Source organism: Mastacembelus armatus, chromosome 14 (genome assembly GCF_900324485.2).
Source record: "Mastacembelus armatus chromosome 14, fMasArm1.2, whole genome shotgun sequence".
Lineage (NCBI taxonomy): Eukaryota > Metazoa > Chordata > Actinopteri > Synbranchiformes > Mastacembelidae > Mastacembelus > Mastacembelus armatus.
This window is the reverse complement of record NC_046646.1, coordinates 12,268,953-12,291,435: the sequence shown is the minus strand read 5'-3', so window position 1 is coordinate 12,291,435 and position 22,483 is coordinate 12,268,953. Positions and strand designations below refer to the sequence as shown.

The 22,483-nt window shown below is 40.6% G+C and overlaps 3 protein-coding genes across 5 annotated transcripts; 2 read left to right on the top strand and 1 right to left on the bottom strand.

Moving 5' to 3' along the window:
* Positions 1–1,097: 1,097 nt before the first annotated feature.
* Positions 1,098–9,636, bottom strand: proser1 (proline and serine rich 1). Of its 3 annotated transcripts, none has more exons than XM_026328685.1 (12): positions 8,975–9,636; positions 8,808–8,873; positions 8,581–8,649; positions 8,275–8,369; positions 8,062–8,155; positions 7,838–7,948; positions 7,216–7,317; positions 6,578–6,656; positions 6,252–6,344; positions 3,115–4,468; positions 2,364–2,508; positions 1,098–2,196 (listed from the first exon to the last, which is right to left on the bottom strand). In XM_026328685.1, exons 1-12 carry the CDS (start codon positions 9,017–9,019, stop codon positions 2,119–2,121), a joined length of 2,331 nt encoding a protein of 776 aa, XP_026184470.1. In that variant the 5' UTR covers positions 9,020–9,636; the 3' UTR covers positions 1,098–2,118. The 3 variants fall into 3 exon arrangements, with proteins under 3 accessions (XP_026184470.1, XP_026184469.1, XP_026184471.1); XM_026328684.1 differs by having other exon boundaries at positions 1,098–2,263; positions 8,975–9,633; XM_026328686.1 differs by lacking the exon at positions 6,252–6,344 and having other exon boundaries at positions 1,098–2,263; positions 8,975–9,634.
* A 286-nt stretch (positions 9,637–9,922) lies between these two features.
* vps36 (vacuolar protein sorting 36 homolog) lies at positions 9,923–14,568 on the top strand. Its single transcript, XM_026328300.1, has 14 exons — positions 9,923–10,018; positions 10,142–10,210; positions 10,300–10,370; positions 10,897–11,011; positions 11,155–11,244; positions 11,761–11,847; positions 12,297–12,329; positions 12,522–12,599; positions 12,678–12,812; positions 12,964–13,029; positions 13,200–13,264; positions 13,652–13,736; positions 13,892–13,968; positions 14,073–14,568. Exons 1-14 carry the CDS (start codon positions 9,923–9,925, stop codon positions 14,152–14,154), a joined length of 1,149 nt encoding a protein of 382 aa, XP_026184085.1. The 3' UTR covers positions 14,155–14,568.
* Positions 14,569–16,289: 1,721 nt separating this feature from the next.
* thsd1 (thrombospondin, type I, domain containing 1) lies at positions 16,290–21,941 on the top strand. The gene is made up of 8 exons (XM_026328712.2): positions 16,290–16,465; positions 17,255–17,371; positions 17,542–17,936; positions 18,028–18,688; positions 19,800–19,961; positions 20,121–20,532; positions 20,618–21,140; positions 21,257–21,941. The coding sequence occupies exons 2-8, from the start codon at positions 17,320–17,322 to the stop codon at positions 21,914–21,916; spliced, it is 2,865 nt and encodes a 954-aa protein (XP_026184497.1). The 5' UTR covers positions 16,290–16,465; positions 17,255–17,319; the 3' UTR covers positions 21,917–21,941.
* Positions 21,942–22,483: the final 542 nt, after the last annotated feature.

The window sequence follows — 22,483 nt, the reverse complement described above, 5'->3', positions numbered from 1 at the left end:
ACACTGGTAAATGATCAGGAGCCTATCTATAATAAACCTTAACCAGTCCCAACCCAATTAGATATTGTAAAACACTTCAGAAGTAGCAATTCAGTGTGTAATGCTGCACTTACTTTCACTTGTTACCAAGATGAGGAACTATTTAAAAGCGAAAGATCTGTGGCTCATGTGAAACTGCATCATTTGTTTGTAGTTTTCTAGATAACCTACAACAGTTATACATGTATTAAGGGCTCTGCACAAATATAAGATTTTTACAACACTGTTCTAAAGAGTAAACAATGTACATTTGTTTCAACATGAAGGATTCAAATAGGAAATAATTTTGTATTAATTACTGTAAAAGTAATTAAATTTACAGAAATTAAATGAGGCATTTGGAATCAAAATGTCCAGGTCTGCTGCTCATTAAATTCTTATGAAACTTAAATATATGAATTCAGATTAAATGTGCCTTGAAGTTAAACTCACATTCTAAGACTTTTAAGAAACTGCAATTAGTTGAATGTGTATAGTAGTAAAATGTTCAATATGCTGCATAGGTTTGGATGAGCAGTTTGCATCATTACATCAGAAAAATTTGAAAACTGGACATTTTCCAGTGAAATCACATGAGCAGGTGATGAAGGTCAATCGGTAATTGATTGAGTAATATTATAGCTGATAGGCACATAAAGCACTTAGGGGCTGTAGGTACTGTTGGCTGGAAAAATATTAATACAAAACAGACAAAACTGGCAAATGGAAAATGAAATATAATTTACGTGTTTCTTTTTGAAACACTAATTTGTTAACAATTACAATTATGTGAATTGATTCTTTTCTTGCCCATTAACTCTTGCTTATACAAAGTATGTCCATCATACTGCTTTTGTCCACGATGATTTTCCTCTTCCTCATTTTTATGTTTTTTTTTTTAAAAATCAAAGCACGCCTCCGTTAAGTCATTTTAAAAAAAGATGGGTGTAAAACCTCTCAGCCAGCTTTGACTTTGTGATCAGCATGTTCAACTATACAATAATGTTTTTTTTCCCTCAAGGTTTCTATGATTGTCTTGTCCACTGAAGGGACTTGCACAAATGTTATGACAAGGAAAAGATACAACCAGCAGTTTACTGACAAAATAATGGTGCAAATACAAAAAGAGCAAATCAGATAAAAATGCAATGTAATAACAAAAATGTCTATTACTCTCAAACCATCAGAAAATATGAGTGAACTTCTGTATGTTAGAGTACCAGTGAGTTGTACAGTAAATTAGGAAAAATGACAATTTCCACTATGTTGCAAAGCATCACTGAAGAATACAGTCATACAAGTCCACATTCCAAATAAACAAAATGTTTCAGCTGTTCTCAGAAATAAATTCCCACAATATGTATTACCAAATACTGTAGCTAGTACTGCAGAAATAGTACGGTACTATAAGTGTAGAAGTAAACTTTGTAAACATACAAAATGTGAATCACTGCAGACAGTGTGTTCACGGAAAATAACATGAGCCGAGCTGCCAGATGCAAGATTTGTGTACAATACTCCCACCTGTGACGCAGCACAAGGATTTAAAATATTCATAGAGTGTCCACTTCAAAATATGACTTAAAAATGTTCTTGTCATATATGTCATAATATAATATTCAATTCAGGACACTAAATCTGTATTATAGGCATGTCCTTTCCAGAGACAGGACATGAAATACTAAACAAAGCGACTATCAACTCATTACATGATATCATGTACACTTTTTAAATTTTCTATACTTCATTAATCACTAATAAATGTTGATAAAATTGATTAAAAACAGCCAAAGTCCGGCTAACATTAAAACCAGACAGTATCTACTTGAAAAAACTAAAACAACTTTGACAACTGATATATACAACTGTTCACTATGAATAAAATATGACATATGCATTCTTCCTCAAACATTTTAACTGTCTTCATGGTAGTGTTTCTCACAGTAGTAAGTTTTTTGTCTGTAACATACACAGTATTAAAATCTCTATGTTCTGCCCTATGCACTGTAGGGTTCAAAGCTGGAAGATCATATACACAACTGCTGAGGAGTAGGTGGGGTGTACAATAGGGGTCAGTCAGTATGTACATCTGTTGAAGGTTTAAAAAAAACATTGAGCTTCACTGCCAACCCAACTGGGGATGCAGACCTGGTTGGAGGGGGAATGGGTTTCCAGGACCTGCAGGATAGTTGGTGAAACTGTTAGCTTGCGGAGGAAAGTTCTCTAAAGCAGATGTGGGATGAGCCTGGAACAAGAAAAGGATAAGCCATGTTTCTGTGGCAGACAAGCTGACATTCAACTACTTTGCCAGAATACAAGGTGTGTGTTTATGTGTGTGTCTTTACCTGCAGCAAGGCAGACGGCATAGTTGGGTTGTGGAGGCCACCAAGGGCAGCAGGGGACGCAGAGGGAGAGAAACCAGGTACCCCAGGGAAGGACAGCAAGCCAGGAAATCCACTACTCCCTGGAGGCTGGAGTCCACTGCTCAACCTAGACATGTACAGGTTAATAATTTTCAATAACTCCAATAATCAATGTCAGACTGTGGAACTCTTAATGACTTGTTTATTTATCTAATTCTTTAATGTATCATTTGGTCCTTCCCCATGTATAAATAAAAGTGAGGCTTGTTATCTTGTTTATTGGGAAGATAACATTCTTATATATAGCTGAGAGTAATCACGTAGTAGAGTTACTAAACACAACTCAAAACAAAGTCTAAGCCATATCCAGGTAGACTTTGCACTTTATAGGTGGAAAGTTTCCACTTTTATGTGCATGGATCTCAAAGTTGAAAATTGACAGACATTTATTTATGATGCCTTTGTTTTCCACACACAAGTGGAATGACACGTTCTAGTTAACTGTGATCTAGCATTACTATAAATGAGCTGACATTATAGCCCTTTTGTAATGGAAACACAATTAGCATATTAGGGTGTCCATTCAAATATAGCTGCTGTTATGGTGGTAAATTAATCAAAGATTTGTACAAAATCAATATAAAATCATAAAGTGTATTTTAGATTATCCGGATGACATAAATTCTGTACATGTAACAACTCTGTAATTGTCCTTTAAAGTTGTCTGACATACCCAGGCTGGAAATTGGAGCTGAAGGCAGATGCAAAGCCTGGTAAAACTGGTGATGATGATGGAACACCAGCTGCTGCTGCCACTGCTGCTGCCTGCAGCGGTGCCACCGATGCTACTGAAGATGCAGTGGCACCTGACAATCCTATAAATGAAGACAGTGCAGGGCTTCCAGCTCCGTGCCCCCCTGACACAGCCAATCCTGCAAAGGCAGTGGGGCTAGGCCCAGGCGGAAGGCCTGGGAATATAGAAGGGGCAGAGGTGAGGCCTAGACCAAAAGGGGAGGCTGTACTGGAGGCAGCACTTGGAGCCAAGCTTGGATAGATGGATGTTGGTGGGTGGTTAGAAATGTTGGTAGTTGGAGGAACCGCAGGCATAGATGAAGGGATGGTGGAAGGAGGGAGGGAAGGGAAAGGGGAGAGGCCAGGATAATGAGAGGGTGCTGGGCTGGTGGACAAAGCTTGGAGGCCAGTGATAGCAACAGGACTAGGGAGAGAGACTTGAGGTGAACCTGAGGGGTGTGACAGACCCAAGGAACGTGCCAGGGCGGCAGCTTGTGCAGAACCTGGGACCACTAAGGAGCTAACAGACGGTGTGCCAGAGCGGGAGGTGCCCTTGAAAGCAGAAGGCACAGGACTGTTACTGCCACTGCTGCTACCCCCAGTGTGTCTGTTCAGGGCTCCAGCTGCAGCCATGGCAGCCTGAGTCTGTGCAGAGTGATTTGGAGAGGGTTTGGGACTAAGGCCAGGGGTGGAACAGCTCGGAATAACGGGAGTGGATGACCCAGGAGTATGAGATGGTGGTCCAGAGGGGGTATAACTTCGGATCACTGACCCAGAGGGGTTACCTGCTTGTGGGTGTATGCCAGGGTAGGTAGGTCCTGACTGGTGGTCTGTGGACTGGGAAAAAACCTTCTGTTGAGTTGAACCCATGGGGTTTGCCTGAGACAGGGGGTCTGAGCCCCCACGAGAGGTAGCAGGGGTGCCTGGTCGAGAAATGGCATGGAAGGGGGATGATGTGAAGCCCCCACTGCTGGGGACTGGAGTTCCACAAGGGGTGCTTGAGGGAGTATGGGACTTGATGACAGATGAGGGTGTAGGTGTAGCACGATCACTGGGGGTCTGTGGACCTGCTTTGATGACAGATGGGGATGGAGCAGGGGAGGGAGAGGGGGCACTAGAGTTGTGAGACGGCACCATGCCGGGGAAAACTGGTGTGATGGGAGTTGTGGGAGGCGGTTGGGCAGCAGGAACCTGAAGTGGGACAGGGGTAGAAGGCGTGGAGCCATGAGGAATGAGGAGGGGCCCACTGTTGACTCCTGGTGTGGTGTTCTGTGGGTTGCCAGGTTTGGCATAAGCTGGAAACAGGAGTAGGTCAGAGTTGGTAAAAATAAATAATCTAAAATAACAACTACTATTATCTCACATGGTATTATAATCAACCAAGAAACAAATACATTTAAATAGTACAAAAGAGTTACATTAAATGACTTTTCTTTTCAGATCAGTAGTGTCATTGCCAAAAAAATGTCATTATAGTACATGGTAGGCAGAATAGATTAAAGCCATCAAAACTATTGTATAAGACACAATTCACTCACATTAAAAAAAAGAGAGACAGAGCAAAGAGGAATAGCCAGAGTGCATCCCTGCGTGCAAATTATTGCAAGGAATGTAATACTTTTTAAGACTGGAATATGTCTTCATCTTACCTTTGGGGAAATATTTAAATACATTACTTGGTTTGGTAACCTCAAATTTAACTTATCATATCTCACATTGTTTTCATCTGGATATCTGGCTTCAGATATTTGTCAGTTTAATAAAATTAGAGTCATCTTCATGCTTATAACCTGATGCAGTGGTTTCAGAAAGTATTCAGTCACCTTCACTTTTTTGTAGACTGTGTAAGATGTCATTTTAAATACCACAAATTGACACAATTCCCATCAACCTACACTTAGCAACCAGTGCAAATCAAAACTGAAATCTCTTTCTTATAATTTTTCAGACCCTGTGCTGTAGCACTCCAAATTTTTCTCCACGCAAAACCTGTTCATATCACTGAACACCAGTCAGTCCTCATCACCTTGAAAACACCATCCCAATGGTGAATCATGCTGGTGGCAGGGACAGGGAAACTGGTCCGGATTGAGTAAAGCATGAAGAAAAGCTGCTCCTGAGGGACAATGGTGCAATGGTTTACCTTTCAAGACAACACTAGAGTGTCTTAAGGACAAGTCTCTGGCTGTCCTTGAGTAGACCAGCCAAACCCCAGACTTAGACCCTACAGAACATCTGTGGAGGGACGTGGAGATGGCTGCTCACAGACATTTCCCATCCAATCTGAAGGAGTTTGAGAGACTCTACCAGGAAAAATTGGATAAACTGCTGGTCTGAATGCTTTCTGAAGCCCCTGTACCTCCCCCAAAGGCCCTAAAAGATGTATTTCAATTGTAAAAACTGAACTGCAGCATTCAAAAAATAAGTTATCCAAAGCAAAGCATGTTAAATGCCAGCACAAAGCATAATTCCAGAAAGAAAAAGATTAATGACATTAGTTTAAAGATACTGGTCCAGTCCAAAGACCAGTCCTTACCAATCACCAAAACATACTTCTACACTGACTGACCAGAAACATCAGAAATCAGAAATATCTGCAAGACACAGTGCAGTTCATTACAACAGCCTTACAAAATTAGTTTTGTTTCTGTTGAAAGCAATTTTAGTTGTTTGTTGACTTAGTTCCTTTGAGGCTACTGACACAATCTGAGGCTGCTATTTGTTGTGGTGTTGTGTTTTCTAATCTGTCAACTCCATGATTCATATATAAGAAGAAATATGAGAAATATTATATTAAATATAACAAGAAATGATGCACTGTAATCTAACAATACCCCATAAAAACCACAACAGCTCTAAACTGAAGGTGTCACTTTATTCCAGCACACACCTGTTGTATTGGATTGCAGTTACAGGTGGTTGTATTTTTCTGGTCACTCAGTGTACTCCAACACACGCAAAAAAGCACATTTTTCACCTGATAAAGGCATTAAGCTGGAGAAGCACAGGTAAGCAGCATGCCAGGTAGTTAGGCAGCAAGCTTCAGGGAGTGTCTGCGATCACACACTCAAATCATACCTGCTACTTTGTGCGTGGAGTTGTAGGGGGGAGGGGGCACGCTGGCTGTTATGACCCCTCCCACAGAAACAAGGCCTGCGTTGTTGTACGCACCTGAGTAGCAGTTGCATACATTAACAGTGTCCAACACACATTCATACATACAGAGACACACACACACAACACATTCATACAAATAAAACTAGTACTACGCCTACTACTACGCTTCAACCACTCCCAAAAGGCAGTAATAAACCATTTCTACCTAAAACTTTAAAATCACTAGAAGCAGCATTAATTCCTCAACTGCGTACGAGCTCAGAACATTATAGTGGGTTGTTTCTCACTTGGTGCGATGGTAGCATGGGGTCGACAAGGTGGTATAGGGTAGGGCACAGGCCGATGAGGGTTGTAGGTTGAAGGAAACTGAAAAAAAGGTCCAAAAAAACTGATCAGCCAATTCTGTCTAATTAGTCTTTTTTCTCAAAGTATATTGCTAATAAATTTCTATATAATAAAAACTACAGTTTAGACCTTTATGAAAAGACATTTCTACCGACAAAGATTCACAAAACTAAGCTCCCGGCAAATGGTATTTATTAAAATAAAAAAAATTTGGCTGTTGACTTTAATGATTGAAAATTTTAAACTATATAGAAAATACTGGAATGTAGTGCACAAAGTTCAAATTTCAGTTTTCTATATTCAAATGTAAAGGGTAGACACTGATGTTTTCTTATTCATAGCATATTACTCATTGTAAAAAATCCTCATATGACTTTTTAGTTTTGCCTACTCCCTTTAGTGTGCAGCCTTTACACATGTTCATTTAGTACTCTCACAGTGGCCTTTCATTCACTTGTATAAACATGGCTCCTATCAAGTGTAAGTGATGTAATTAGTCATATGAGACCTCGTCACTCAGTCATAAGATTTTTCTTGGCACTGTTACATCATCTCCTCTAAGTGAAACTCTTGCACTTACAGGTTTGAATGGTCCAATAATCCGGGAAGCTATTCCTTTCCCATCCATACTGTTAGAGGTATCATCCTTCTTCTCTCCTTCTTTTTTTACTGGTGGGGTTCCCTGTGATCATAAACAAAATGTACATATCATTTTCAGGTTTATCTTGAGCACGTAAAAGAAAAAAAATCTAGAAAATCATCCATGAGGCTGAATACCAATTTTTCTGCTGTCTACTTAAAATGACAAGACAGAAAAATTAAACTCAGTATAATCTCTTTCATGGCACTGAAAGTGTTTGCCACAGAAATCTCCAGTAATCACAATTAGTATACAGTGATAAGCAAGTAAAATAGCAGCATTTTCATTAAATCTTCCCCTTAAACTCCACTTTGTGGTCGTTTGTATATTGTCTACAGTCTTACCAATGATCACATTTATTCTGCGCTTTTGCTCAATTCACTAATATTCTGATACCAGAGGAGAAACAGGTTCAACTATAGAGACCAAAGACGTGAGAACTTCTGTTCACTTCTGTTATTGGTGGTTGTTGGTTTGTGGCTTATCTATGTAAAAACCCTTAGCTCAGGGCTGGGACACCTAACTGTGTAAAAGTGCAGTGCAGAGCTCTGCACATACTTACAGGGAATGTGCCAGTGACCAAGCTGGGTCTCCCTTTAGGGTACGGATTTCCTGGTATCATACCACAGGAGGAGATCATGGCTACAGGAGCCTTGCAACCAACCTTGCACACCTAAGAAGACAGAGATCATATTATTTCCTATCTTCCTACTGTTTTATATTACATTATATTATATTTGAAAACCCAAAACACAACATGAAGATGAATTTATAAAGGGGACCTACCTGCTCCAGTATCCTGCGAGCACGTTTCTTTTCAGACAAGTGTATGCGAAACAGATCCTCCACAGGACGGTAATTTTGAGCATCTGAAATGTTCCTATATAGAGCATACATTTGCCAAGTAACCAGTCCAAATCACTACCAAGCTCATATTACAAGTCATTTCACTTACAAGGCTTTAAAATCAGTTCAAGGAGCTTTTATTTTTTTACTCACAAAGCTATCAGCTCCAGGACAATCAGTCTGTCCTTAGAAAAGGTGAAGCAATTCAGGATATTTGCAACTTTGGTAGTAGGGATTGCAACCATTTTCTAAAAACAAGCATGACAAACAAATTTAGTACTTTAAAGCATGTAATTTACAAAAAAAAGTGACAGGCACAAACATCTTGTCGATTTACAATGAGAAATTTTACATTCTTGTATAATATCTATTTTTAACAAAATAAAAACTGATGAAAAAAATGTACTATGCAAACTGTAAACACTGGTGCCCCAGTCACTTAAAACACGTGTTACTCACATGTTGCAGGGCTTTAACTGCCTTGATTTGTGGCTCAGCCCATGAGTAGTACTTCAGTATCTCCACGACCTACAGATGTTCAAGACAACGTCACAATTTGACAACCAACTATATTGATTAAAAAAAAAAAAACAACGCTTTATATGTGATTTCCAGTTTCGCAAAACTGTGAAGAAATGTCGATGTTTGCGGAAACCCTGTCCATCTAGTATGTCCATGACATTTACCTGCTCACTGGAGAAATATCCATGCACCTGCTCTAAGGCTTTGACACGTTGATCGGTCAGTACGCACTGAAATACATGATGAAGATTGCCCAAAAATTAATTAACTAAATTAAAACGATAATATAATATAAACAATATTAAATGAATCAATAATAAGCCACGCTTACCTTTCTGATCTCATCCAAGACGATATCAAATGATTTCTTATCCATGTTTGTTGACTTAAACAAACGCTAACCTCTTTGATAATGATTACAGTTATTATACCACGCACTTGGTAAATTACCTTTTTACACTAAAACGGATAACAGTTCATTTAGGTTTTAAAGCAATAAAAATGAACTGAAGTCTTGATATTATGGCACTGACCCGACGTTACTGATCTAAGTTCATAACGCTGAAAAATCATCATTTAAAACAGCCAATAGTCGCAGTACATCATCAGAGCTAGCTCCGTAATAAAGCTGCATTGTCTTTACAACCTTTTACGATTCAACTTTTGCGCCCGTGAACAATGAGTCTCAAACCTGCAGAGAGCGCAGCGCAAAACCTGTCTGCACCAGATCTGTCCGAGGCTAACAACAAGCTAGCTAGCTATGGCTACCTCCTCACAGAGAACAACGACACTAAAAGATGGGAATTAAATGTTTGCACATCTTCACATTCGAGCTTAGTTCAAATATAAGGCTGATATAATATAATAATATAATAACTGCGATAAAGACAGAAAAATGTCACAAGTCATAAAAAATTCCAAAGAAACGTGCTAGGAAAAATATCAACCTCGCTAGCTCCCAGTGACAGCTGGCGCACGTAACGTCAACACCGTAAGGACCCCTCCGGGGCGGCCTGTGAGGAAAAACACCGCGGAGAAGATTACGTTAAAATGACAAAATTATAGTTGCTTTCAATAACGCTTTAGTGAAATAGTTCATTTATAATTAATATAAGTTAAAATTCAATGGACTCTAGCTTATAATGTTTTTAATATTATAATTTTGTGTTTCTGTGCAGGCAACGTCAGGCCAATTTTGGACAGTGTACCGGAAGTAAACATGAAGCGAGTCTCGACAGCGGAGGAGGAGAAGGAATAAAATAATTATTCTAAAGTAAAAATGGATCGTTTTTCGTGGTCAAATGGACTCTTGGAAATAAACGAAACTTTAGTAATCCAGCAGCGAGGCGTGAGACTGTATGACGGTGATGATAAGGTATAGATTTCAGAAAAAACACAATCAAGTGTGTAGCCGCTAAAACTTATAAATTACACAAAATCAACAATTAATTGTGCCGTGTAAGCGACCTAAGTTCTGTTTTTTCTGTCATGGTGCCAGGCTAAACTGGATGTTGGGGTTGTCTTGTTGAGCACTCACCGCTTGATCTGGAGAGATGTTAAAAACCATGTAAGATCACAGCAAACCGAACTACATGAAGTATAAACTGTGCCGATTGTGAGAGAGGTCACCTGTGTATTTTCTTCTGCCATGGGTAGGAATGCTGTATGGCCATGCCCCTGTCACAGATCATCTTCTTTGAGGAGCAGGCTGCAGGAATAGGAAAGAGGTGAGAGTCAGCAAATACACAGTGTGGTGTAAACATGCAGCTGGATTACACTGTGTCAACGAGGCAACTGCCCAGAGGCTTTAAAAACTTCTGTTTTACTGCATAACATTTGGGTCCCTGTATTTTGATTCATTTAGAAATAGTTAGAAACATGTACCACTATCAACATATTATTGCAACAGTTATTTTCTTTAATGTTTGATGGATTGTTTAAACTATAAAAAATGAAAAAATACTGGGAAAATGCTCCTTAGTGTTATTAAGTGGTGTCATTAGTGGTTTTATACTGAAATATATCCATTTACTGTCATTTTGGGGTCTTTCAGTACAACTCACTGAATTCTTCATCAATGAGTGGGGTTTATTCAGTCATTACAGAAAGTGCATTACTTGGATCATGAGGTTGAATAGTGGTAGGCAGAGCTTGGGTTAAGTGTTTTTTGTTTTTTGTGAAATTGCTGCTGTTTTTCAAGGTCAAGAAATGACTTACGCTTCTGATTAACTTTTAGTATCTGTTATTCCACAGTGCAAAAATAGTTATCCACCTGCATCCAGCACCTGCCAACAAAGAGCCAGGTCCCTACCAAAACAGCAAATACTCGTACATCAAGCTGTCCTTCAAAGAACATGGGCAGATTGAGGTATTCAATTCAAATAAGTAGATAAAAGGACCTTATGTTGTAAATGTTGTACTCATTGTTCACCCTTTAATGACCTTTCTATAAACAGACTCTGTTTTTGATTCTTTATTACCTGGAAATGACATGATGTAATTTCTTTTCAGTTTTACAGGAGGCTAACGGAGGAGATGACTCAGAAGAGATGGGAGAATACACCAGTTTCACAACCAATCCCCACGGGAACTGGCTCTCAGGTTAGAAGCTGAACAGACGTTCCTCCTCATCCTCCTTACAGTCTAGATTCTGTTGCCAGAAGCTTGGGTGGTATTTTTCCACAGCATGTGACTGTTCAGTAGGTGATGTACAACACTCCTGTCAATTCACATTATGCACCAGAGGATGGCAGTATTGTCTGATTCTATATGGGCTGAATATCTAAAGAACACAGAAAGTCTACTTCTGAATACTTTTAGGACTTCAGGATCAGTATGCATCAAATTCATAAATACTAAAATTAAGCTTTTATGTAGTTTGTTACATTTGTATTTTTCTATGAAATAATGTAGATTTTTATAAACTCAAAAATTGTAACTAAAATTATAGCCACCAAAATGACTTGTATACATTGTAACAGCAGTTGTTTGTTCCCTCATCACTGTTTGTCTTTTCATATCTTGATTCATGTCTTGATCATACACTATCAACTATCAACTTTTAAATTCCTTGTGTCCTCCTCAGTGTGTGTTTTTCTTTCCTTTGTGGTCACGTAGGCAGGAAGGACACGTGCAGTGGGGATTGTTGGCATCGAGAGGAAGATAGAAGAAAAGAGGAAAGAAACTGATAAAAACATTTCAGAGGTACTGGAAAGGAGCATTTCAGAGCCTGAAAGCTCCAAGCGGAAGTTTTGTAGTACATTATATTTTGACTAAATATACGGAATGGTGTTGTTTAAGAAGTTTCTATGATTGTTTTTAATTTTCTTACTCTGCCATAAAAATATGTCACCCCTGGAATTTATTCTGACATGAATTCAAGCTGACCACAAACTCATTAGGCAATCATGATGTTACGTTTTTGCTAGCATCATATAATATGTGTGTCTTGACTATAAAATAATGAAATCAAAATGTCACATATTTAGCTTAATGAAATGTATGACATTGAAGGGTAAGAAGTTTCAGTTGTGTAAACTAAAGGAGGCATGGGGATGCTGTGGAATGATATTTAAATTGCATCTGTAGCCACAAACTTTTGTGGCTTATGTAATTGTGGACATTTTTGAGCTCTAGCTTTCCTTTTTTTCCAGGCCTTTGAGGATCTCAGTAAGCTGATGGTGAAGGTAAAGAATGATGTCCTTTGTATGTTCATATTTTCCCGTAGGTGACTTGATAGTTGATTACAGAATTCATGACCTTTTAAAGTGTTGATACTGTATGATTGTTTGAACAAAATTGCCATGGGATATAAAAACATATGTCCAGTTCACATACCATTATGCAGTGGGATTTACTAAGTGATCTGTAACTAACAGGCCAAAGAAATGGTGGAGCTGTCCAGATCTATAGCCAGCAAGATCAAAGAAAAGCAGGGAGATATAACAGAGGATGAGGTACAAACCAGCACAATCCCATAAATACCCACCCTCCAGAGGTTTTCTTTGTTCTAATTCTTATGTTCTGCTTTATAGACAATTCGGTTTAAGTCCTACCTACTGAGCATGGGTATTGCTAACCCTGTCACCAGGGAAACACATGGATCAGGCACACATTACCATATGCAGCTAGCTAAGCAACTGGGAGACATGCTACAGGCCCCTCTAGAGGTTGGTGTGACGTTTTGTGCATTTTGTCTGGTACCTCTACACAGGCTAAGATCCTACACTAATTTAAGCTTCATCTTCTCTTTTTGTTTTTTAATTATTTTCAACTTTCTTTCTCTTACTGCCTCTTTTCACCTCTCCCCTACTATCTCAGGAGCGTGGGGGTATGATGGCTCTCACTGAGGTGTACTGCCTCGTCAACCGTGCCAGAGGCATGGAGGTAATTCTAGCATAAGCACACACACAAAACTGGAACATTTAAAAGATCGTACTTCAGTGGGCATGTGCCTGCATGGTCATTCTAGCTGAATCGACAGTGTGATGCAACTATATATTCATGCTGCACACAATACTCAGATAATCAGGTGACTTTCTTTGCCGTTTCCACAGCTTTTGTCTCCAGAAGATTTGGTGAATGCATGCAAGATGTTTGAGTCATTGAAGCTCCCACTGAGGTGAGTTGTGTTTCACTTCTTATATTGTTCAAATTTACCTGTGCTTACTTGCATGAGTGAATTTGTGTGTGGACCTGGCTATGTGTTTATTAAATGATGTAGGGCAGAGTACGTGCCTGCTTCACAGAGGTCAGGCTCTTCCTGCCTGGCTTCCTGTTGTTGGAAGTGGTGTCCAGCCCTCTGTGCCTGTCATTTCCTGTCACTTCCTACGGTGTCCAACAGAAACACTGGCCTGTTTCCCTACCACGCTGCTCCTACTACCCCTAAACGGGTTGCTGTGCTTTTGCTCACTCTCTATTAGCTTAATAAAATATTGCCCTGGCTTGAAACTATTGACCAGATATGTCACTGTCACACACACTCATCCCTTCCCCCATCTGTCTTCAGGCTGCGTGTGTTTGACAGTGGTGTGATGGTGGTCCAGCTACAGTCTCACAGTGAAGAGGAAATGATATCATCAGCCCTGGACAATGTAATGCTTTATTGTTACAAACATTATACTTAAAACAACTCAACCTTAGACTGAGCAAACACCACTACCTTTGAGAAACATATCTAGATAAATCACAGTTACAGCATATCCAGATATAGTTTTATCTCTGTGTGATTCACCTTCCTCCTCTGCAGGTGTCAGAGAAAGGCTCCTTGACAGCAGAGGAGTTTGCAAAGCTCCTAGGTCTCTCTGTTCTTCTGTCCAAAGAGCGGTAAGTTATCTCATAGGTTCAGATGACAAAAAAAGACTCATACTCGTCTGTTTTGGCACACGTGTTTCTTTGTGTCCTGTTCTATATTCCTTTGTCATCTCCAGGTTGCTGCTGGCTGAGAAGATGGGCCACCTGTGTAGAGATGACTCTGTGGAGGGCTTGAGGTTCTACCCAAACCTTTTTTGACTTGTTTACATCCATTATTGTTGAGAGAGAGAGAGTCTTCAGATTTCTACATGTACATACTGATATATAGCAGCAGAATGTGCTTTTCCAGCATGGTAATTGAATGGCTGGTGTTCTGATAGTGGCAGATCTCCGCAAACCTACTGTAGGTACCACCAGCTATTTTCTATCGAAGTCTGGGAGCTCGACTCTCTCTAAAGTGTAAAGTCTTTAGACTGTTCAAACTGTAAATCCTGTACATGAAGCAAAGTGTTCCCAGATTTGCTCTGCCTGGTGGAGGGATGTGTGCTTAGTAATAAACAAGTATGAGGAAATTGAGTTAATGGGATATACTGTATAAACAATTTGCAAAAGTCTTAAATCACTTTTTTTTTTAAATAAATTGCACGTTTATGTAATAAATGATTAAGGAATGATGTTTGCCCTGCTGTTTATCTTCTGAGGAAAGGAAACATGCCCAGCTCTACATGTTTTAATAAGTCTAAATACCCTCACCCTTCTTTTCATCCTCTAGTCTTATCCATCAATTGATTCTTGTTCTTTTTCAAAGTAGACTTTCTTTGAATGAAATCAGCTTTGTCTAAGATACATTCAAGCAAAGACCAAGATACAAAAAAATGTCCACTCTGCTGTAGGATTCACATAAAATAGGGAGTATACTGCCAAATTTCATTCTTCAGATAATGAATCCCTTCAATGTAAAGGCTGAGTTATAGAAATTCCAGGTGTTTAAAGCCAAATGGAAATTCTGTTAATTCAAACAGTGATGGTTAAAAAAATAAGTGCTTGTAAATTGTCTGATGACATGTCACACAAAGTATAACTGTAGAAGCAGTAATGAATATGTGATATATGAGAATATTGTAATAAATGCCCCCTGGTAAGTAGCATCATGTCTAAATGTTATAGTTCCTGGGGGTGTTGCTATTATATATATTTATTTTTGATCTGTGTGTCCCTGTAGGGTTTTTTACACACAGGATAGAAACGTTCTTTGTTCCCATTGTGAACCGAGGTGAGGAGTGTTTGATCTCCAGACAAGCTTCCTGTTTTCTGCTCTGCTCTATGTGGAGGAAAAATGAAGGTCTGCAGAGCAGATTGGATTACCCTGCCATGTGGTTCGCTTACAGATATAAACTCACCTGGTTCAAAGATGCATGACAGCTGAACTTGGGCAGGTCTGATCATAACAATTATGGGTTCATACGCAACATTGAACATTACTTGAATGTTTCATACAAAATGGTTCCTGTTCTTACATGCTGGGATGGCCTGATTGTGTATTTTACCTTTAATCCATGTCCTGAATGGCTGAGTGTCATGTGTTCAAATCTCAGAGCTGTTTGTTTTCATTAGTGGATTATAGAAGAATAACTTGTCAGTCGTCTCATGTGGGGGGGAAGGCACTATGATTGTGTGAGATGAATAGTTGCATAAAATGTTTTATTAGTGATTCAGCCTCTTCAGATGGTGCTATTCTTCTTTAATGTCTGAATAATTGGTCATTAGTTTCCTTTTAAATCTTATTTTCTAACAATCCCCTTATTGGTTATTCATGTTTGTCTGTTACCTGTAGTAGTAAATTACACATTGATCTTTTGAAGCTCAGATAATTATCTAGTCACTTTTCACGGGCTCATGTGCCAAAGTCTTTTGATGACCCAGGTGCCGGTTGTTTAAACAGATGATCTCCTGAAGGAATGACTTCACATTATGGAGACTGCCAGCAGAGGAAAGAGTTTTTAATCTGTGCTTTCATTTTATGTAATGTCCTTCCGTATCCTGACTTCATCTAAAAGCACTAAATGAACTCTTCTCTATCTTGGAATGAGTGTAACATAAAGTGCAGAGTGAAAACAGGCCATTTATCTACTGAAGGAGTAATATACATGGCAGACTCGAGTTTTTGCTTCAAATGACAAAATAAGACAAACTCCCCAAAGGAAAATTCAGAAATGAGATAAACTTTATTTAGTTTAATAATATCCAAAGTGACAATCAATTCAAATAAGCTATTCAATCAGTTATTTCATTAATCAAATTTGTTTCTCATCGTACCGCCACCTTCCGTCACCTCTCCGTCTTGGGAGGAGGACTATGGAGTGTGGCGCACACAGTCCTGACTACGCCCTCCTGGATTTGGTAAGTCCTGCGCCGTCACTGGCTCTGTCAGGCTCGTCCCGCTGACTGTCAGTGAAATGTAACTTCATGTAATTTAACAGACCGTCAGGAGAAATGTGTTCCCAGCACATGGAGCGGGCGCTACCGTGTTGGCTCCGTTGGAAAAGTGGAGAGGAGTCAACAAAGAGATGTGAGTACAGCGGCTTTGGATTGATATTTCAGAACTGTGGAGATTGCTGCTAATGTGTTTTCAAACGCAAGTTAGGATCCGAGCACTACATATTAGTATAATTAAAAAGCAGAGGTGGCGTTTATAATAGATGTCAATAAAATAATAATAATCCAAACTAAACTATTTAGCTTTTCTCCACTTATACTCCTGATGGCTATAGACACATTTGAGGTGAAGAAGAAAGTATGAAGAGTCCATTTATCTCAGATGGTTTAGGTATGGCCGTGATGTGATCCAGCAATGTATGGCAATGGAATAATAACCTTCTGTGATTAGTGCAAAGTCCACAGTACAATATCAGCATAGGGGTGTTCAGCAGTCTGGTGCCCAGAACATTGACGCTGCCATGCATGTTTGTTTGAGTCAGAAAGTCAGTTCATTGTGTTTATAAAGACACAGGAAACAGGAAAAGTCAAAATATGAACATTCAATGGAGGAAAAACAATCAGTGAGAAACTTTGCCGGCAACCAATCAAGTATTTGGCTCTAGCTCGTAAATATTTGTTATGGACAAAGCCCTCCTGTAGCTACTGACGGCAGCTCCCTATACCCATTGTGAAGATGGAAGGAAATCCAGAAGACTCATGGTCACGGCTTCATGCTCTAGCCTTCCTGTTTTTCATACCTCAGATGAGTGCTAAGGCATCCATGCCTTCTTCTGTCTCACCCAAAATGCAGAATCGTCTCCTGCTGCCTTCTAATGGATTAGCCCATACGTTTATTTTGTGCTTTGCCTCTGATTTGTAGAGATCAGCTGTGGTGGAAGAGGTCGGTCATGTGGTCTAGGAGAAAGCCGAGGCACGGACATCGGAATGCCACAGGCCATCTCTCTGCTGCCCTTCCTGCTGGTGCTCATGGGATATGGTGAGTGTCACCAAACCTTAATAACCAGAGCCCCTGTTTGAAAAAGCTGGCAGGATCATGTTAGGCATGGTATAAAGGATTTTTCCATCTGTATCCTACTGCACTGAAATGCATTGACAGTAGGTAAAACTATTCATCCTGTCTGACTTCTGTGTCATCCATTCTTGTAGTTTTTGCAGGGCTCAATATCTGGCCCTCCTTCCACGTTGCCCTCAGCAACGCCAGTGTATTTGTGGACTTCAGCACAAACTCCAACATCAGCACCATCCGTAACTTGACCCTGTCTCTGGTCAACATGGAAACCAACACCACCCTTCTGAGCAGGACCCTCCCTAACAACCAATTGGCCGGAAGGGTGGAGTTCAACTGTTCTTGCTTCCTGTATGCAGGAACATTTAGGTTCCTGCTGAGGCAGACCAGCACTACCATAGTGTCTCATGCCAACGGCACAGACAGCAGTAGTGTGGAGAGCACTACCTCATGGTGGAGTTCAGAACTGCAGGTGCAGTGGCCCACCTTTCACATTGCTGTGGAGAGGGCTGGAAACCATTCAGAGTCATTTCAGGCAAGACAAACAAGAACTCGCACTTTCTGAACAAAGTGTTTATTGTGCTGCAAAATGAGTCTCCTACATCTCTTCTTCTGCCTCTCACCAGGTTGGAATATCCACTAGTGAACACTTTCAGGCTTGCTCCAGCATCCTCGACTCAGCTCTTTACCTAGAGGTGAGCTACATAGAGTACAACCAGATTGGGCGAAACAGCATTGACAAGGTCCGAGCCCGCACGCGGCACCCAATCAAACCCCTCCGTTCCCAGAGCATCGAGCTGTCCTGTGCCTTCACATTCATAGAAAGAGATTTCATACAAGTGGCTCTACGATCCCCTCATACAACACAAGAAGTAAAGAGCTCTGGACCTCTCTACCTGTCCCGCATCTTCTCATATAAACTACTGGTGGAAAACGCCAACGCTTATAAGAGTGGTTGTGAAGGGGCTATGACTGTTAAACTGGTAACCCCACCGTGCTCTCACATGAATGGGAAAGTGTTGCTGTACAAAGATGCAGGTGCTGGAAGAGGGGTTGCTGTTTCCTCTGGGATGGGAGCAGGTGGAACGGCACTGGTGGGGTTTGGTCCAGAGGAGCCCTCCTCCCCTCCATTGGCCTTTAACTGGCTGACACAGGGAGAGAATGAGACAGAATTTAACTGTTCTTTGTTTCACCCAGGAAGGAATAAATACTGTTTTCGCTTTGTTTTCAACTTCAGTCGCTCTCCTAGTCCAGCCCAGACCTGTTTGGTGGTTCACCGGAGCACAGGTGAGATTTAATAGATTGACACATAAAGATTTGACAGTTGCCAAAAATATACATACAGTCTACCTTTGCTTGTAATTCAGAAGCTCAATAAGAGTTAAATAAAGGTTTTTTTCTTGTTTGATAAAATCCAGTTTTTGACATGTCACAGTAGGAAACGCTGTTAAAATTAAATTAAGGATGGCTGAATGCCCCTTAGGGCCTTCAGTTTCAGGGTCCTATGTTGAGTCTGCTGGCTCACTATCACACTGTCAGGACTGGTACAGAGGAAAGGCAATGCAATTTCTGCTGATGCTGAGCTATGACACTAAAAATGTTATTGCCAGTTACAAAAATCATCATCCAAAAAAATACATAAATAAATCAGTGCCAACATATCATATTACCAGAATACAGAAAATACACACAGGAACCTGCCACTGACAGACCATGCTCCTTAATCTTCATACATTACCTTGAACATTTCAGTGTGGAAAATTGCACAATACACAACATCATATAATACATTATACTGAAGTGTCAGTGTCAGCACATAACCAATGAGTTTGCTTTTTGGTATACACATACACAGTTGAGTTATTCATAAGAAATTATAATGTTTGACAGAATTATATAGATATACTGTTCACAGGCCACTGCCATGCTACATTTCCATGAGTAGAAATCCATTAAATGAAGAGCTTCATGGTCATTGTGACACACTGAGCGTAGACAATTACACAGACATGGGGGTAAGTCATAACAGTCATGGTTTCTCTATAGAAGGATGCTTGCAGCTCTGGCTTCAAATTGTCTAGTATAATTGTCATTATACAGTATGATGCCTTAGTCTCTTTTCATCTCCATGTAGTGGGGTCCAATTCGCTATACACGCATCATTTCATCTGTGACTCTTTTCATGTAACAGTGCAGACTTTAATTTGCAGCATTGTTTCCACTGGCTTTTTATTCACACAAAATAATGTCCGCTTTACATTAAAATATTCATAGTGATACCTCTTTTTGCATCTGATAATATGGATAATAATACTATAGGGGAGCTCCATACATGTGATCGGGGATTGTAAATTTAATTTAATTGTATTTAATGTTTGGATAATTTGTTTTTCTGCAGTGTTGTGGGGGCACTGGCAGCCATGGAGTGTGTGCAGTGTGAGCTGTGGGGAGGGAGTGAGGGAACGAGTGCGTGAGTGTTTGCTGCCCTCAGGTGTCGGAGGAATGCAGTGCACCGGGATGGTGAAAGAACAGTCCCTTTGCTCACTGGAGGACTGTGTTGGTGAGGCACTTGTTCCCTTATCTCCTTTTCTATTGTTCTCTTGATTTACCTTTTATTTCCTCATCTTTTCTAGATTATATAGTGGGGAAAAAAACAATTCTAGATGCATTTTGGATCTGTATTTCTTCACTCATTAACTGTCTCCCTTTCCTCCCCCAGCGTTACCAGCTCCTCCATCCCTTCCCCCTATATCTGCTGGAGATGCATCCCTAAGTGGCAACATGGTCGTGGTGGCTGGTATCTCTATTTGCTTGGCTGTGATTCTGGCTACTGTTGTGGTGACGGTGTGGAGAAAGCTGTGTCAGACTCCTCAGTGTAGCTCTGTCCACAGAGGCTCTGTGCATTCTCCCGGGGGACGCAAGCTCTCTGATGAAGCCTCCATTTGTGGGCAGAGCCTTCAAAGACCAAGCTTGTCTGACAACCATGACCCATTAGGGGGTATGGGTGCAGCCCAGAAAGATGGAACTTCCTTGGGCAGTCAGCCTTTTACACAGACCCTGGTGATACCTCTCTCACAGGACCCAGAAAGGCTGTCTCCCACAGGTCAGAAGATGTTGCCACCAATATTTGGGTATGTATCGAATAAGGTTACATACAATCACTCCCTAGTCTGTCACTGCTCAGTCGTGATAAATAAAATATCATTGTCTCCCTAGGTACCGGTTGGCTCAGCAGCAGCTTAAAGAAATGAAGAAGAAGGGATTAAAGGAGGCTACGCAGCTGTACCATGTCTCTTCAAGTCCTGTCCATGACACGCTGGTAGAATCATCTGCTTCACCCACCAACTCCCCTATTCCCACACCGACTGGGTATGCCCTCCCTTCAGGCCTTCAGGATGATAGCAACCACAATCATTTTCACATCGCAGCTCCCTTTCCTGACTCGATATTGCAGACTTCTGGGGTCACACCGGACAGACTAAGTCCCAGAGTGGAGCTGGTGTTAGGTCCTCCTGTTTCTTCTCATGCAAGTGGGGGCAGATCAAAATGGCATGACCGCACCGCTGACTGGGTGGAGATGGTAGAGAGGAATGGGTTAGCAGGTCTCAGAGGAGGAGGAGGAGATGCAGGAATGGCAAACTATGATAGGAATCCAAATTTCCGGCGGACCTCCAGTTTTAATGACACAAAACCCCAGCTTCCAACATCTGTACAGTTCAGGGAAAGGAGCATGACCCAGGTCACATATCCAGCTTTATTTATTTATTTATTCATTTTATTTGATTTATGTATTGTAATTTGTATTACTAGTATTGGCAAGATTTGTAAAAAAAAATTCTACATTGTCCTTTTCAGGTGGGATCTCGGACCCTTCCTGAAGGATGTTGCTGGACCAAAGGAGGATGGGGGAGGCAGCCATACCGATCTTACCCAATTCCAGAGCATGGGGCATCAGAGTGGACTAAGTCCAGATCCCAGAGAAATGACCAGAGGAACCCCTGGATAGAGACAGCTGTGTCATCTCACAACAGTGAACTCAAACATACAGGAACCAGCACAAGTAGCATTTCAGCATCTGAGAAGCATAAAACAAACCCCAGTGGCACTGGGGAAAGGCAAAGGAGTGGTGAGTCAGGAGGTAAAGGTGTAGAGGGAATGTCAGGGCTTGGGGGTCCACTCATGGGGCCTGCCAGTTGTCACAGAGTGAAACAACTGAATGTGGATCGAGCTGAGCGGGCTGAGCAAAATTGGAACCGTCGTGGCCCATCGCCTATGCAGAGGAACATCCTGGCCCGGAAATTAAAGGAGGCTCAGTCCTGCCCTGGTGTCAAGGGGCGGCAGCGCAGCTCCACCTTTAGTGTATCATCCTCGGAGCAGAGGAGAGGTCGCTGCCGCTCGCTGCCCATGTCTGGAGACTACAGCAGCAGTGCTGGCTCACCCTATAGGCTGAGTGAGGCAGAACAGAGGATGCTGGATGTAGATCATTCCTCCACATATGCAGGGGCGGAGGAGTAGATCACACATTTGTAGCACTGGACCCTGGAGAAACTGCCATTTACATTTATTTACCCAAAACCCCCAAACAAACCCTCTTCCCTACATTTGTAAATTCCCTCATATCAGTAAAGTTTATATTGTCAATTTACATATTTAGTTTTGTTTATCTGATGTAAGGGACGCAAAATAAGATGTACAAATGTTTTTCTATTGCATTTTTATTATAACTGTTTTAATATTTCATTTTTTGGTAAGTGTGTTTTTGTTTTGTTTGCTGTATGCTCATGTTCAGAATTTCAGTTTTCAAGATACTTTGAGACCAGATTTCTTTGTATTTCAACCACTGGTACAGTATTTATCATAATTAGTTATATTTAACATAATTCTTGTACCTCTGTCTGTATGCGCTGTTAAACACAAGCTCTATCATTGTCAGTATTCAAAACACTAAATAAGGGGGGTTAGTCGTGTTCTACATTGCTGAATGTAATGTTTTTATTATGCTGTGAAGTCACACTGTACAATAATGTGCTGCGATGAGAACCACTCTTACTCTAATACGATTTACTGTTGTGACCATTAAGC